General features: G+C 39.7%; 1 protein-coding gene across 1 annotated transcript in view; it reads right to left on the minus strand.

The window, feature by feature from the left end:
* Positions 1–17507, minus strand: part of slco1c1 (solute carrier organic anion transporter family, member 1C1) — a gene marked incomplete at both ends in the record, with an annotated part of 55578 nt that overhangs the window by 34324 nt on the left and 3747 nt on the right. The window contains 5 exons of the mRNA XM_084335611.1: positions 754–1002; positions 9969–10067; positions 10188–10334; positions 14548–14669; positions 16499–16631. Of these exons, the coding sequence (XP_084191737.1) occupies positions 754–1002; positions 9969–10067; positions 10188–10334; positions 14548–14669; positions 16499–16631 (750 nt within the window). The remainder of the gene's footprint in view (positions 1–753; positions 1003–9968; positions 10068–10187; positions 10335–14547; positions 14670–16498; positions 16632–17507) is intronic.

A 17507-nucleotide genomic window follows, 5' to 3' on the forward strand; every position in this document is an offset into this window, starting at 1 on the left:
TTTCACACCACAGACAACAGTAGCCTGCACATAACCCTGGAGAAGAGCCAGCTGCCCGTAGACTTACGAGATATTCTAATAATCCTTAACCTTCCCTTTAAGTGGAACAAGCTAAAAAAAATAATCAGTTCATACACTATATACTTTTATAACCTGAATCTCCATTTTCACCTCGCAATAGCCTACCTATTGTTCCTTACACAACAAGTAAATATTTTTATAAAATAGATTAAGACACAAAACTCACTGGATTTGTGGTTGTCAGTGGGTGTCACTGCTGATTACCGGCTGCCTACTGTACACCATTATCACTCTTGTTTTAAAACAAATCTATTTATATATTGTTGTATTATTATTGTTACTGTATTATTCAATGTGCGCGATAAAAGTTCTGCTTTTCGTGCAGATAATTGCCTCGTCTTCAATTGCCTTTTTCAACAGCTAAATACTTTTGGAAATGGGTGTTCATATTTGACTTGGTGGCACTAGTGAGAGTACTCACGCAATGGACTATACGACAACGTCACATCTGGTTGTTGTTCTATTTATCCCTGGTCCCTAACATTAGGAAAATAGCAGTAGAGTTCCAGGTGAAAAATTACGTTAGATGGAAACTTTACCATTCATGAAAATTCAACTTCAGTGAATACAGTATGCCAAAACATTAACATTCAATATGAATTAAGGTAACTGTGAATTCCCCCAACATCATACAGTAGCTGGCAGTGGCTGAGAGAACAGTCCATATCCTACCTTTAGCCATCTCATGGAAGTTGGCAGGTTCCTCAGGTCTGAACTTATGCTCCATAGCCGGGGAGTCCTTGATGAACCTGGTCTGCTCTGGGGTGCAGGTGGCATCATGCTTGTCCACGGGCATGGGGAGGGATTTGGGCAGGAACCAGAAGGGGACAGCAGACATGAGGGTGATGGCACCAGCGATGAGGTAGCCCAGCCACCAGGCCCCAACCCAGCGGGCATCGCCCGGGGTGATGGTCACACTCTCTGGGGAGAAATGGTGTACCATTAGCATTAGGGCTGGGCGATGTGGAAAAAATCAACATCACGATTATCATTACGATTAATCTCATTGAACCGCGAGGTAACCAAAACTATTTTAGAATTCCCTCAAATATTTCAGATCAAATGTATGTACAGTATTTTTATATACAGTGGTACATGTATGAATACACTATGGTAATAAACCAGTCTACTCAGTGGTTTAACTAATATGAGTAGGTATTAGGGTGACCAAATCCGTATGATCTAAATGCAGGACAGCATGTCGATTTTGCGGGACATTTGTTGAAATTGCGGGACAGTAATGAATACATATGCAAGAATCATGTTTACATAATGTATTCATAATTTTTATCAAAATATAAGCATTTAACACATTGTGCGCCAAGAACGGCGTAAATCATTATTGCCCGCCATGCGTTGAACGCCAACAACGGCGTATCACGTGTTTGGGATTAATATTTAATTTTTTCGCCATGGCATTCATAATTCATCCAGATCCGGATCGCAGCCGGACCCTGTTCTGATATTGCAACGCCTCAATACCGCCACCTGGTGGATGGTCGGGCGAGTTACACTCACGCCAAACCGGAAGTGGCAATCGGTGCATCGAGGAAATTCCTCCGCCAGGGAGATATATTGTGGCATGGATCAATATACACACTCGAATGCATTTGGATCACTTTCTAAACGCAATAATTGATATGATTTCGGCGTTTATTGCGTCATACAAACCGGAAATGGATCTAGCAGATCGACGTCAAATAATTGGGATATTTTTCCTCCAGTCTCATCGGCGAACGGTAAGAGGAAACTAACGTTACTTTCAGCTTGATTGTCCATTTCTTTGTTTGCAATCAGTCTGATCAATATAGCAACCCATACTAAATAAAGCCATTACTGACGATAAAGGAATTATAAATGACCCCCCCCCCCCTTTCCTTCACGCATAATGAAGCATAATGTATACCGATCATATACATTTGAATTTTTTTATATAGCGTGTATAGGAAAGAAACACCAATCGATAATCTATCATATGCTTCAGGGCCTATAACTAGCGTTTTTTGGAATTACAGCAGAAAAGCTTAAAAACATACTTATATTCTCGACGGTATTAACACAACAATGTATGAATGAAAAAATATAACGTTCCCACATCTGGAACGATAGATACCCGATGTTGAATGGGCCATAGTAATGCAGATATAGCTATAATATTTAAAAAGTTATAGCCCTGCAAAGAAGGTAAACATCTCTATAGGCTTACAGCGGTGGCAGAGAAGGCACAATGATGGGCACAATGCATGGCGCCCAATGTGTTAATGTATTAAAAACACAATATTAGGGATGCTCGATATTGGCTTTTTTACCGATACCGATATACCGATATTGTCCAACTCTTAATTACCGATACCGATATATGCAGGGTCCCCCCCCCCCCAAAAAACGTAATAATTTCAGGTAATTAACATTACATATGTCTTGTTATTGAATTAACATAACATTATGCATACTTTTGACAATAAATAAAATCAGAATTTGTTCTTACTTGCTTGCCTGGGTAAATAAAGATTATAGAAAACCGATACAGATATTTTCGGATATCACATTGTAATGCCAATATCGGTAGGCCGATAATATCGGACATCCCTACACAATATTGTTGCGTCTTAATTGCTTATTATACTCATAATTATATAGAAGACCATACCATGCAATCCAACATGCTGTTAAGGGAAAACTCCAACATTTTGGGAAATTAGCTTATTTAACATCTTCCCTGGAGTTAGACAAGAAGATACATACCTTTTTTGTCTCTGTGCATGCATTAGGCTTAGCGAACAGCCGCTCCGTTAGCGTAGCTTAGCTTCATCACTGGAAGTGGGTCAGATTTGTACCCTGACGTTCCCTACAGTGCCCTACAGTCACGAAATACACTCCAAATACAATTCCAAAACGTTCCTGTAAACATGTTGTGACCTGTGTATTTACCACGTGGAGAAATAAAAAATAATTGAATTCGACAATTACGTTTTCTAAGCAAATATACTCGGATTTTTTTTTTGCCTAACCACTCCTCTCTGGGCGCAGTCAGTGTTTGTTGACATTCTCATTCATTCAAAGGATCCGAACCGATTGAAGTTTATGGATACTATGACTTAAAATCCTCTTACCTTGACAATTAAAAGCCTCCCCAATTTAGAAAACAGTATTCCAATGGCTGGTCTTGATAGGCTGCTAGCTAACGGAGCTAACCAACAAACACAGAACCGAGCGGACACTAAAGCAAATAACGAGAGCAATGACTTCCTTTCTGGGGGGTTTCAAAATAAAAGAGCGACGTCTATAGCAGCGGAATACGTTTATTTTGTACATTATCTAACGTTAACACGAACCTAAACTAACGTTACAACTAACATAAAGTTAGTTTAGGTTCGTGTTAACGTTAGATAATGTACAAAATAAACGTATTCCGCTGCTATAGACGTCGCTCTTTTATTTTGAAACCCCCCAGAAAGGAAGTCATTGCTCTCATTATTTGCTTTAGTGTCCGCCCGGTTCTGTGTTTGTTGGTTAGCTCCGTTAGCTAGCAGCCTATCAAGACCAGCCATTGGAATACTGTTTTCTAAATTGGGGAGGCTTTTAATCGTCAAGGTAAGAGGATTTTAAGTCATGGTATCCATAAACTTCAAACAAAAAAAAAATCAGAGTATATTTGCGTAGAAAACGTAATTGTCGAATTCAATTATTTTGTATTTCTCCACGTGATAAATACACAGGCCACAACATGTTTACAGGAACGTTTTGGAGTTGTATTTGGAGTGTATTTCGTGACTGTAGGGCACTGTAGGGAACGTCAGGGTACAAATCTGACCCACTTCCAGTGATGAAGCTAAGCTACGCTAACGGAGCGGCTGTTCCCTAAGCCTAATGCATGCACAGAGACAAAAAAGGTATGTATCTTCTTGTCTAACTCCAGGGAAGATGTTAAATAAGCAAATTTCCCAAAATGTTGGAGTTTTCCTTTAAGAGGTTCCCGAGTCCTATGGCTATAGTTAAGAGGTAGCCTACATGTAACCTGTGATCTCTCTTGTAATGTGATACTGAAGTGCATACATTGTCTACACTGGCTTCCTTGATTCTAAACCTGTCCAGAACATACTAAAGTTTAAATGTTTCATTCAATGATAATTTGACAACATTTTACAATTATTAAAATGATAATACTTAATACTTTTTTTAATCATATATACATTTGATTTTTTTTCCTTTAACACATTGGGCGCCGGGGGTAGTGCCCATCATTGTACCCAGTCTGCCACAGTTGAAAGCCTATGGAGATGTTTACCTTCTTTGCAGGGCTATAACTTTTTAAATTGTATTGCTATATTGACATTACTATGGCCCATTCAACATCGATTATCTATCGTTCAGGATGTGGGAACGTTATATTTTTTCATTCATACATTGTTGTGTTAATTCCGTCTAGAATATAAGTATGTTTTTAAGGTTTTCTGCTGTAATTCCAAAAACGAGTTATAGGCCCTGACGCATATGATAGATTATCGATTGGCGTTTCTTTCCTATACATATACACGCTATATTAAAAAATTCAAATGTATATGATTGGTATACATTATGCTTCATCATGCGTGAAGGAAAGGGGGGGGGGGGGGGCGTTTATAATTCCTTGATCGTCAGTAACGGCTTTATTTACTATGGGTTGATACATTGATCAGATGGTTTGCAGTGAAATTAATAAACAATCGGGCTGAAAATAACGTTAGTGTCCTCTTACCGTTCGCCGATAAGACTGGAGGAAAAAGATCCCAATTATTTGACGCCGATCTTCAAGATCCATTTCCGGTTTGTATGGCGCAATAAACGCCGAAATCATATCGATTATTGAGTTTAGAAAGCGATCCAAATGCACTATAGTGTTTGTCTGGATCCACGTAACAAGATATTACTGCCGGAGGGATTTCCTCGATGCACCAGCGCCACTTCCGGTTTTGGCGAGAGTGTAACTCGCCCGACCATCCACCAGGCGGCGGTATTGAGACGTTGCAATCTCATACAGGGTTGCCGCTGCAGTCCGGTAGAGAGACTGGATGAATTATGAATGCCATGGTGAAAAAAAAATAATATTGATCCCAAAAACTATTTACGCCGTAAGTCGTTCTTGGCGACCAATGTGTTAATTAACATGTTAAATGTAAATATATCACAGGTATATACAGGATGAATATAATAACATGAGTATAGCATGAGTAGGCCTACAAAGAGTGTTATCCTGCATAAGTGAAATACATAAACAAATTAAAACAGCAGTGAACAATAGGAAACAACTATTTAAAAAATTAAGAAATTGAGTTATCAATTTCTTTGAGCCAGTCATCTGTCATTACTGTAAGGGCGGAACAAGTTGAATGGTTAGGTTTGTAAGCATGTTGAAAACTTGTGTTCAAGCCGTTACAGTCAAAGTAATCCTGTATTTGTGACTGGACTATTCTCCATCAGTTTACTGAGAACTGGGAGAATAGCGATAGGTCTACTGTTCTTCCCAGTGAGTGCTAGTCTGCCATCTTTATGTAAGGGAATAATTTTACCATCTTTCCAGACAGTGGGATAAACACCTTTCATTAACCCTTTCACTGCCACATGATAGAAGGTTAACCCTTTACTATCACACAACCGACGGTCGTAGTGCGGCAGTGAAAGGGTTAAGCATGCATTTAATATGACATATCGGACCATAAAGTCAGCTGCCAGACCAAGTACCTTACTGTCTAGCATATCAGTACCTACTGAGCTATGTTCAGGAAGGGACTTAAACAGCTTCCTTACTTCCCGCTCATCTACACAATTAAACTGAAAAGTGCAACTCTTGTCTAACATCACATTATTTTTTATGAGCTTTAGATAATCATAATCAATATTGTCCATATCCTGCCTTAGTGCATAGACCTTATTTATGAAGAAATCATTAAAATAATTTGCTATATCAGATGGTTTTGTCAGAAACATGCCTTCGGATTCCACAAAGGAAACGCCACCAGTTGTCCTTCTCCCCATTATTTCATTAAGGGTTTTCCAGAGCTCTTTACTATCTTGCTTTACAGCATTTATTCTTTGCATGTAATATTATTTTTTCATTGATCTATTCAGTTTTGTAACCTGGTTTCTCAGTTGACAGTACATTAATCTGTCCTCCACTAATCCAGACATTACTCATGTAGATTTGGCTTCATCTCTTTCCTTCATGAGGCTCTTTAGAGTCTCATTCAGCCATGGAGCTGGTCTAACCTTTACAATACACTTTCTCATAGGGGCATGCTTATCAACAATCTTCATGAAGCGTTCCATAAAGATATTTAAGGAGGCCTCAGGCTCCTCAGCAGTATACACATCAGCCCAGTCAATATCACCAACATCTGCCAAAAAACTGTCAGGAATGAATTTCTTGAACATCCTTCTATGTATTATATTGACCTTGCATTTAGGAATTTTAGTTTTCCTGGTAATTGCTATAATATTATGGTCACTAAAGCCCACAGATCGAGACACTGGTTTAATGCAGCATTCAGGAATATTTGTGTAAATATGGTCTATGCAAGTGGCAGAAGTATGGCCAGCACTGTTAGTGAAGACTCTGGTTGGTTGAGAGATCATCTGAGACAGATTACAAGCATCGACTAATGATACAATCTTTTGTTTCATTGGACATTGATTCGCAAACCAGTCTATGTTCATATCCCCAAGTAAAGAAATATCACCATTCACATCTGTAACTCTGTCAATTAACACACATAAGTCATTCAGGTATTGCACATCAGACCCGGGAGGTTGAGTACAGGGTTCAGAGTTCATACGGTATAGGTTGAGTACAGGGTTCAGAGTTCATACGGTATAGGTTGAGTACAGGGTTCAGAGTTCATACGGTATAGGTTGAGTATAGCAACAGAGCCTTGAGAATAGGAAACAGAGTTCAGAGTTTAACAGAGTTCTGGAGTAGGTAGAATGGTGGTGGGGGTAGAGAGAGAGAGGGGAATTGTTTATCATTATGTCAATATCATGATTTCATCACAATATGATCCCATTGAAAGATATGATGAATTATCATATTGAATTAACGCCCAGCCCAAGGTACCATGTCAACACAGTACAATTATTTTAGATTGTCCATTCATAGTAGTCAATTACATCCTCATCACCACCACCACAGACATCTTGGTAGACAAGTGATTGTAAATCAATAACATGCGATCATCATTATATGACAACCGTGGACAATGAGCTGAGTCCATGTCATTGCGGCACATTGGTAGGAAAAGCATGACACTCCATTAGTATATATATATATATATATATATATATATATATATATATATATATATATATATATATATATATATATATATATATATATATATATATATATTAATTTCAAATTCTATTATTTCTATTTACTACTCAAATTATTCAACTACAAGCTGTGACACTTTGGTATGGCGAGGTGAGCAGACGGTATGGAGCGGCGCCCTTGGTGTGGGAGAAAATAACACGAGATGACATGATAAAGTTAACGCCTCTCCCAGCTGTACACACTTCATCAGCCACATGACAGTTACCATATGTCTGAACCCACTCACCCATATGGACTGCATTTATGAACCCACTCACACATATGTCTGAAACCACTCACCCATATACAGTATCTCTGAACCCACTCACATATACAGTATCTCTGAACCCACTCACCCATATACAGTATCTCTGAACCCACTCACATATACAGTATATCTGAACCCACTCACATATATACAGTATATCTGAACCCACTCACACATATACAGTATCTCTGAACCCACTCACACATATACAGTATCTCTGAACCCACTCACATATACAGTATCTCTGAACCCACTCACATATACAGTATCTCTGAACCCACTCACATATACAGTATCTCTGAACCCACTCACACATATACAGTATCTCTGAACCCACTCACATATACAGTATCTCTGAACCCACTCACACATATACAGTATCTCTGAACCCACTCACATATACAGTATCTCTGAACCCACTCACATATACAGTATCTCTGAACCCACTCACACCAGGGACGCGGGAAGTGGGGGTGCGGCGGGTGCGCCAGCACCCCCTGCTGGCGGGGAGTGTAACTGCACCTGCAAGGTTGTTTTGGCTTTTATTCCATTGTAATACCGAGGCTACTCAATGTCACAGAGCGGAGCGGCACTGCAGATTTACCCTACTCTTGGAATTCATTGCCAGATCCTCATAGGGGCGCTGTCTCGATAATGCAGTGTTATTAAAGCAGCGTGTAGCCGACGCATGAACCAGTTGGGATTCGAATAGACGCAGCCTGTAAGCGTCAACGCGGAACTGGAAATCCGTTGGTAAAAAAATAGCGGCCTGGAATAGTTTTTGGGACGCTCAGACAATTCGCAGTAAAGGAATATATCTGCGGTTTCCCTGGTGGATGGCGAACAAGCCAGCAGAACTATCCGAGCCCCCGGGAGGGTGGTCGAAGACCTTTTGCATGTCTGCGATGTTGTATGCGGGGAACGAATTGCAGAGGGAGGACTGACTGAAGTGGAGAGCTGCCTGTCGCCCATTCTAACGCAGGAGTCTTGAGCAGACCGACAGGTAAGGTAAGCGATTTTAGATGTATCACTTTGGAAGTGTGCGGCTGTTGTCCGAATACTAGTGAACATTGAAAAATAAAGGCACGACATTTAGAGACGTCCCCGTCGTAGCATTCAGCATAGTGCAGGGACATGGGGCTCTCTGTGCGGGGGCGCAACAGGTGGGGTAGGCTGGGCAGAGATGTATGCATCAAAACGGTTACATTGTTTGTCTCGCACGCTCGGCAGAGCTGAGCGTGAGAGCGCGGAGTTGGGCAGTGGTCTCCTCTAGTGAACGAGAGTGTTGGTACAGTATCTCTGAACCCACTCACATATAATATGTCTGAAACCACTCACCCATACAGTATCTCTGAACCCACTCACACATGTCTGAACCCACTCACCCATATACAGTATCTCTGAACCCACTCACACATGTCTGAACCCACTCACCCATATACAGTATCTCTGAACCCACTCACACATGTCTCAACCCACTCACCCATATACAGTATCTCTGAACCCACTCACACATGTCTGAACCCACTCACCCATATACAGTATCTCTGAACTCACTCACACATGTCTGAACCCACTCACCCATATACAGTATCTCTGAACCCACTCACACATGTCTGAACCCACTCACCCATATACAGTATCTCTGAACCCACTCACACATGTCTCAACCCACTCACCCATATACAGTATCTCTGAACCCACTCACACATGTCTGAACCCACTCACCCATATACAGTATCTCTGAACCCACTCACACATGTCGGAACCCACTCACACATATGTCTGAACTCACTCACTCACTCATATCTGAACCCACTCACTCATATATCTCTGAACCAACTCACACATTATATGTCTGAACTCACTCACTCATATATGTCTGAACCAACTCATATGTCTGAACTCACGCACACATATATGTCTGAACCAACTCATATGTCTGAACTCACGCACACATATATGTCTGAACCAACTCATATGTCTGAACTCACGCACACATATATGTCTGAACCAACTCATATGTCTGAACTCACTCACACATATATGTCTGAACCAACTCATATGTCTGAACTCACTCACACATATATGTCTGAACCAACTCATATGTCTGAACTCACGCACACATATATGTCTGAACCCACTCATATGTCTGAACTCACGCACACATATATGTCTGAACCAACTCATATGTCTGAACTCACGCACACATATATGTCTGAACCCACTCATATGTCTGAACTCACGCACACATATATGTCTGAACCCACTCACCCATATCCACATATCCTATGTCAACGTAGATCTTGGCACACAGCGATCCCAGTAAATACCCAAACACTGGTCCTATGATAGAGATAGTCTGGACACAACCTGAAACACGGCGACGAGAGAAGAAAGCATAGTCTTTATTTAGACAAATACACTATCTATAGTTCAAAAGGTGGCATGCAAACAATGACAGATAAACATTACAAAATGACATTGCATTACCGATATAGAGGGCGGCATTCTCAGACTGTGCATAGTCGTCTATGTAGGAGATCCCCAAAGGCTGGACGGGTGTCTCTCCGATACCGCGCAAGACGTTCCCCAGGAACACGTACATCCACATGGAGACACTGGATTCTCGTTCACAGCCTAGAGATCATGAAAGTAAAATGCTAGCATCAACACTCAAAAGTATATATACTTCTGTTTTGCCTATTGTGCACAGATTGTTTTTATGTGTAGACAACACAACTGCAAAACATGCTGTGATTACTCGAGTTTAAATAAAGGTTGAATGGGAAAATTTTTATAAAAAAATAGAATTTCCTGTTCCCTCATTTCCATCATTGGAAGGTAATAATAATTTACAGTAAAATACAAGTTATGGTACTATTCAGAAACTAAACTACTACTACTGCATACGAGTGAGAATGGGGTCTGTGTTTTTCTCTGTTTTTCTATTAATCTAAATCTAGATGTATCACTTCACTCAGTCATGGTGAGATGTACTGTATGGCTGGCCTAGTGCTACAGCAACGGTATGAGCAGACGGCAGACACAAAAAAAACATACAAAAACTATTATTATTGCACAACAAAATAATTAAAATGCAGTACTCAACACAGAATGCATAATGAAACTAACAATTAAGATGGCTAAAATTACATGCAAGCACAGAAAAAAAAATACTTTACAGTGTTAAATACAATTTAAGATTATTGTAAAAAGTGAATCTACTGTAAATGCAGCAGTTAACCCTCTCCTTCACATTATTCATGGTGGTGTCTGTAGTTAACCCTCTCCTTCACATTATTCATGGTGTCTGTAGTTAACCCTCTCCTTCACATTATTCATGGTGGTGTCTGTAGTTAACCCTCTCCTTCACATTATTCATGGTGGTGTCTGTAGTTAACCCTCTCCTTTACATTATTCATGGTGGTGTCTGTAGTTAACCCTCTCCTTCACATTATTCATGGTGGTGTCTGTAGTTAACCCTCTCCTTCACATTATTCATGGTGGTGTCTGTAGTTAACCCTCTCCTTCACATTATTCATGGTGGTGTCTGTAGTTAACCCTCTCCTTCACATTATTCATGGTGGTGTCTGTAGTTAACCCTCTCCTTCACATTATTCATGGTGGTGTCTGTAGTTAACCCTCTCCTTCACATTATTCATGGTGTCTGTAGTTAACCCTCTCCTTTACATTATTCATGGTGGTGTCTGTAGTTAACCCTCTCCTTCACATTATTCATGGTGTCAGTAGTTAACCCTCTCCTTCACATTATTCATGGTGGTGTCTGTAGTTAACCCTCTCCTTCACATTATTCATGGTGTCAGTAGTTAACCCTCTCCTTTACATTATTCATGGTGTCTGTAGTTAACCCTCTCCTTCACATTATTCATGGTGGTGTCTGTAGTTAACCCTCTCCTTTACATTATTCATGGTGGTGTCTGTAGTTAACCCTCTCCTTCACATTATTCATGGTGGTGTCTGTAGTTAACCCCCTCCTTTACATTATTCATGGTGGTGTCTGTAGTTAACCCTCTCCTTCACATTATTCATGGTGTCTGCAGTTAACCCTCTCCTTTACATTATTCATGGTGGTGTCTGTAGTTAACCCTCTCCTTCACATTATTCATGGTGGTGTCTGTAGTTAACCCTCTCCTTCACATTATTCATGGTGGTGTCTGTAGTTAACCCTCTCCTTTACATTATTCATGGTGGTGTCTGTAGTTAACCCTCTCCTTCACATTATTCATGGTGGTGTCTGTAGTTAACCCTCTCCTTTACATTATTCATGGTGTCTGTAGTTAACCCTCTCCTTTACATTATTCATGGTGGTGTCTGTAGTTAACCCTCTCCTTCACATTATTCATGGTGTCTGTAGTTAACCCTCTCCTTCACATTATTCATGGTGGTGTCTGTAGTTAACCCTCTCATTTACATTATTCATGGTGGTGTCTGTAGTTAACCCTCTCCTTTACATTATTCATGGTGGTGTCTGTAGTTAACCCTCTCCTTTACATTATTCATGGTGGTGTCTGTAGTTAACCCTCTCCTTTACATTATCCATGGTGTCTGTAGTTAACCCTCTCCTTCACATTATTCATGGTGGTGTCTGTAGTTAACCCTCTCCTTTACATTATTCATGGTGGTGTCTGTAGTTAACCCTCTCCTTCACATTATTCATGGTGGTGTCTGTAGTTAACCCTCTCCTTCACATTATTCATGGTGGTGTCTGTAGTTAACCCTCTCCTTCACATTATTCATGGTGTCTGTAGTTAACCCTCTCCTTTACATTATCCATGGTGTCTGTAGTTAACCCTCTCCTTCACATTATCCATGGTGTCTGTAGTTAACCCTCTCCTTCACATTATTCATGGTGTCTGTAGTTAACCCTCTCCTTTACATTATTCATGGTGTCTGTAGTTAACCCTCTCCTTCACATTATTCATGGTGTCTGTAGTTAACCCTCTCCTTTACATTATCCATGGTGTCTGTAGTTAACCCTCTCCTTCACATTATTCATGGTGGTGTCTGTAGTTAACCCTCTCCTTTACATTATCCATGGTGTCTGTAGTTAACCCTCTCCTTTACATTATCCATGGTGTCTGTAGTTAACCCTCTCCTTCACATTATTCATGGTGTCTGTAGTTAACCCTCTCCTTTACATTATCCATGGTGTCTGTAGTTAACCCTCTCCTTCACATTATCCATGGTGTCTGTAGTTAACCCTCTCCTTCACATTATTCATGGTGGTGTCTGTAGTTAACCCTCTCCTTTACATTATCCATGGTGTCTGTAGTTAACCCTCTCCTTTACATTATTCATGGTGGTGTCTGTAGTTAACCCTCTCATTTACATTATTCATGGTGTCTGTAGTTAACCCTCTCCTTCACATTATTCATGGTGGTGTCTGTAGTTAACCCTCTCCTTTACATTATTCATGGTGTCTGTAGTTAACCCTCTCCTTCACATTATTCATGGTGGTGTCTGTAGTTAACCCTCTCCTTTACATTATTCATGTTGGTGTCTGTAGTTAACCCTCTCCTTCACATTATTCATGGTGGTGTCTGTAGTTAACCCTCTCCTTCACATTATTCATGGTGGTGTCTGTAGTTAACCCTCTCCTTTACATTATTCATGGTGTCAGTAGTTAACCCTCTCCTTTACATTATTCATGGTGTCTGTAGTTAACCCTCTCCTTTACATTATTCATGGTGGTGTCTGTAGTTAACCCTCTCCTTTACATTATCCATGGTGGTGTCTGTAGTTAACCCTCTCCTTTACATTATTCATGGTGTCTGTAGTTAACCCTCTCCTTCACATTATTCATGGTGTCTGTAGTTAACCCTCTCCTTCACATTATTCATGGTGTCTGTAGTTAACCCTCTCCTTTACATTATCCATGGTGGTGTCTGTAGTTAACCCTCTCCTTTACATTATCCATGGTGGTGTCTGTAGTTAACCCTCTCCTTCACATTATTCATGGTGTCTGTAGTTAACCCTCTCCTTTACATTATTCATGGTGGTGTCTGTAGTTAACCCTCTCCTTTACATTATTCATGGTGTCAGTAGTTAACCCTCTCCTTCACATTATTCATGGTGGTGTCTGTAGTTAACCCTCTCCTTCACATTATTCATGGTGGTGTCTGTAGTTAACCCTCTCCTTTACATTATTCATGGTGTCTGTAGTTAACCCTCTCCTTTACATTATTCATGGTGTCTGTAGTTAACCCTCTCCTTTACATTATTCATGGTGTCTGTAGTTAACCCTCTCCTTCACATTATTCATGGTGGTGTCTGTAGTTAACCCTCTCCTCTCCTTCACATTATTCATGATGTGTCTGTACAGTCAGCGTAGTTTGTTTCCTACCTTCAGAAGAAGCAATTCAATATTGAAAAACAACTTCCACTTGAAAACTGTTAGATAGTCCTTCACAATAAGCATTCTGTTGCAATATCTTTCTCAGTCTGATCGTTATTTAACTATGTTTCCTGTGTTTATATATATAATTATATATATATAAATAATAATTATATGATTCCTGACTTGGGCCTTCTCATATCAGCTTGCAGGCATTATATGAGCTTGCTAGCTTTCAGAGATCTCTGATTGGACCAGCAAATGTGTTTTGCTTTGACGGCCCACCCTCAGTGTTGGGGAGTAGTTTCACTACATGTAATTAAACAGTTTAACTACATTTTGCAGTAGCATGCCGGTAGGTCAACTAAATTCAAACTTTCATAGTGAAAATGCAATGCATGGTGCGGTCACCGCTGTGAAAATGCAAAGGAGACCATTTACAATTGGCTATCAGATTAAACAGAGTTCAAGATTTGAAGCTAGTCCAGGTCTTACCTCCAGAGGGCAGTATAAAGGGCCTGTCACCTGCACTGATGGACTCAGGTGAGCTTGCTGGACATGGAGAGAGGTTATTGGTTGAATTCACTGAAGATCTAACTGATGTTTCGAACTTATAGCTGCGTACAAAATACCAATGTGACTGTTAAACAAGGGAGAGGAGAAAGCATCAAGTGTCATTAGATACATACAGTGTGATCCATACATTCACAACACATAGAACAAGATACACCTACTATATGGATAATACCAGGCTAGAGCAGGGGATTTATAGTAGAAATACCAAGATGTTATACCAAAATACCAAGAGCCTTGTGTAACATGTCAGAAATCATCATATCTCAATCATAAAAGTAATGCATTGGATTGCTAATCAGTATCAGCACTGGTGCCTCCCTGTTACAATTAAAGTTTTTTTATTGAATTGTTAGAAATACTGGCCATGCACAAAACAGACATTGTCATCCAGACTGAAATAACAAACAGTAGTGAAAAGTCGGCTGTAAAGCTATTTTTTAAAACTACAAAAAGGTGAATAATACTTTTTGTTTTGTTTTGTTAATTTCTTTTAGAATACTGTTTTGGAGTCTTAATTTTGTTAAGAATATAGGACAGGCTTGTATAAGCATTATGCTTCAGTCTGTACCTTTTCAGTCACTGTCAAATCAAATATTGTTAAATGATTGTGCATATTGTATTGTGTGAGATGATGATTGAATAAAACTACTACTACTACTACTACTACTACTACTACTACTACTACTACTACTACTACTACTACTACTACTACTACTACTATACTACTACTACTACTATACTACTACTACTACTACTACTACTACTACTACTACTACTACTACTACTACTATACTACTACTACTACTATACTACTACTACTACTACTACTACTACTACTACTACTACTACTACTACTACTACTACTACTACTACTACTACTACTACTACTACTACTACTACTACTACTACTACTACTACTACTACTACTACTACTACTACTACTACTACTACTACTACTACTACTACTACTACTACTACTACTACTACTACTACTACTACTACTACTACTACTACTACTACTACTACTACTACTACTACCTACTACTCTACTACTACTACTACTACTACTACTACTACTACTACTACTACTACTACTACTACTACTACTACTACTACTACTACTACTACTACTACTACTACTACTACTACTACTACTACTACTACTACTACTACTAACTACTACCTACTACTACTACTACTATACTACTACTACTACTACTACTACTACTACTATACTACTACTACTACTACTCAACTACTACTACTACTACTATAAACTAACTATACTACTACTACTGTACTACTACTGCTACTACTACTATACTACTACTACTACTACTACTACTACTACTAATACTGCTACTACTACTATACTACTACTACTACTACTACTACTACTACTGCTACTACTACTACTACTACTACTACTGCTACTACTACTACTACTACTAGCTACTACTACTACTACTACTACTACTACTACTACTACTACTACTACTACTAACTATACTACTACTACTACTACTACTACTACTACTACTACTACTATACTACTACTACTACTACTACTACTACTACTACTACTACTACTACTACTATACTATACTACTACTACTACTACTACTACTACTACTACTACTACTACTACTACAACTACTACTATACTACTACTACTACTACTACTACTACTACTACTACTACTACTACAACTACTACTATACTACTACTACTACTACTACTACTACTACTACTACTACTACTACTACTGCTACTACTACTGCCCGCCGAAACAAGATCCCAAAACGACCAAGGGGATGAGATACAATTTCTTCTGGTTTGAATCTATACTTTTGCTCTACTTTTTGCTTACCGGCCAATAATAAAGTGAGGCATGGCGATCAAAAATGTCCCAAAAGACATCAAGATGCAACCGATCGCTATGATCTTGGGCCGGTGGAGCTTGGCACCGAAATAACTCACAAAGGCGATCACCAACAAGTTCCCTACATGGTTGGAATGATGAGAAGAGGAGATAGAGAGGGCACAGAGAGGGCACACCGTGAGACCTCCTTTGAGGAAGAACTGTAACAACAACATTGTACACAACAGTGAGCAACAATACAGTGTATAAGACAACATATGGTATGATCCCTTAGAATCCCTGCTTCTGATCTGCTGTTGCCTATGGAACGTTGCCATAGAAACATGGGTTTTTGTGTAAGCCTACACACTCCTACACAGCAGACCTGTCTCTACGCCTAGGTACGTCACAGCCACTTGTGTGGTAAGCCTATTGTATTGACCGGGCTTAGAGGCAAGTGTGACTGCTGCCATAAAGAGTTCACATAGTGGACAATACTCATTACATTTACTCATTAGCCAGAGGTGTACCCCTCCTGCTGACTTGTTGTACACAATTTGTAAGGAGCTTTGCACAAAACCTAAATAACTAAATGTAAATTTGGACCATTTTATGATGCTGGTTGAAGCACAGACCACACATTCACCTTGTTTCCAAGGAATGTTCCAAGGATACCTGTAACCATTGGCATATCCTTATTTATAAGGCTATCCTTGGACTGCTGCCAACTTACCTACAGATGTACATTTTCCAAAAAAGTATGGGCAGTTATGGTCTTCGTTCCCAGGGCTTATGTTTACTACCTGTCCCTCAGGTCCGTACTGAACTGGGAAAAAGGGCGTTCAGATATGCAGCTCCCTCCACCTGGACTCAGCTACAAAACCACCTGAATTTGCATGAGCTGGTCTCACTGGTTGCTTTTAAAAACCCTTCTAAGCAATATGGAATCCAGCACATCTGGCTGCAGATGTTTTGACTGACTATAAATGGTTCTGTAAATTGTCCTTGTTTTTGTTTT

This window comes from Notolepis coatsorum (assembly GCF_963971535.1).
Source record: "Notolepis coatsorum genome assembly, chromosome: 18".
Classification (NCBI taxonomy): Eukaryota; Metazoa; Chordata; class Actinopteri; order Aulopiformes; family Paralepididae; genus Notolepis; species Notolepis coatsorum.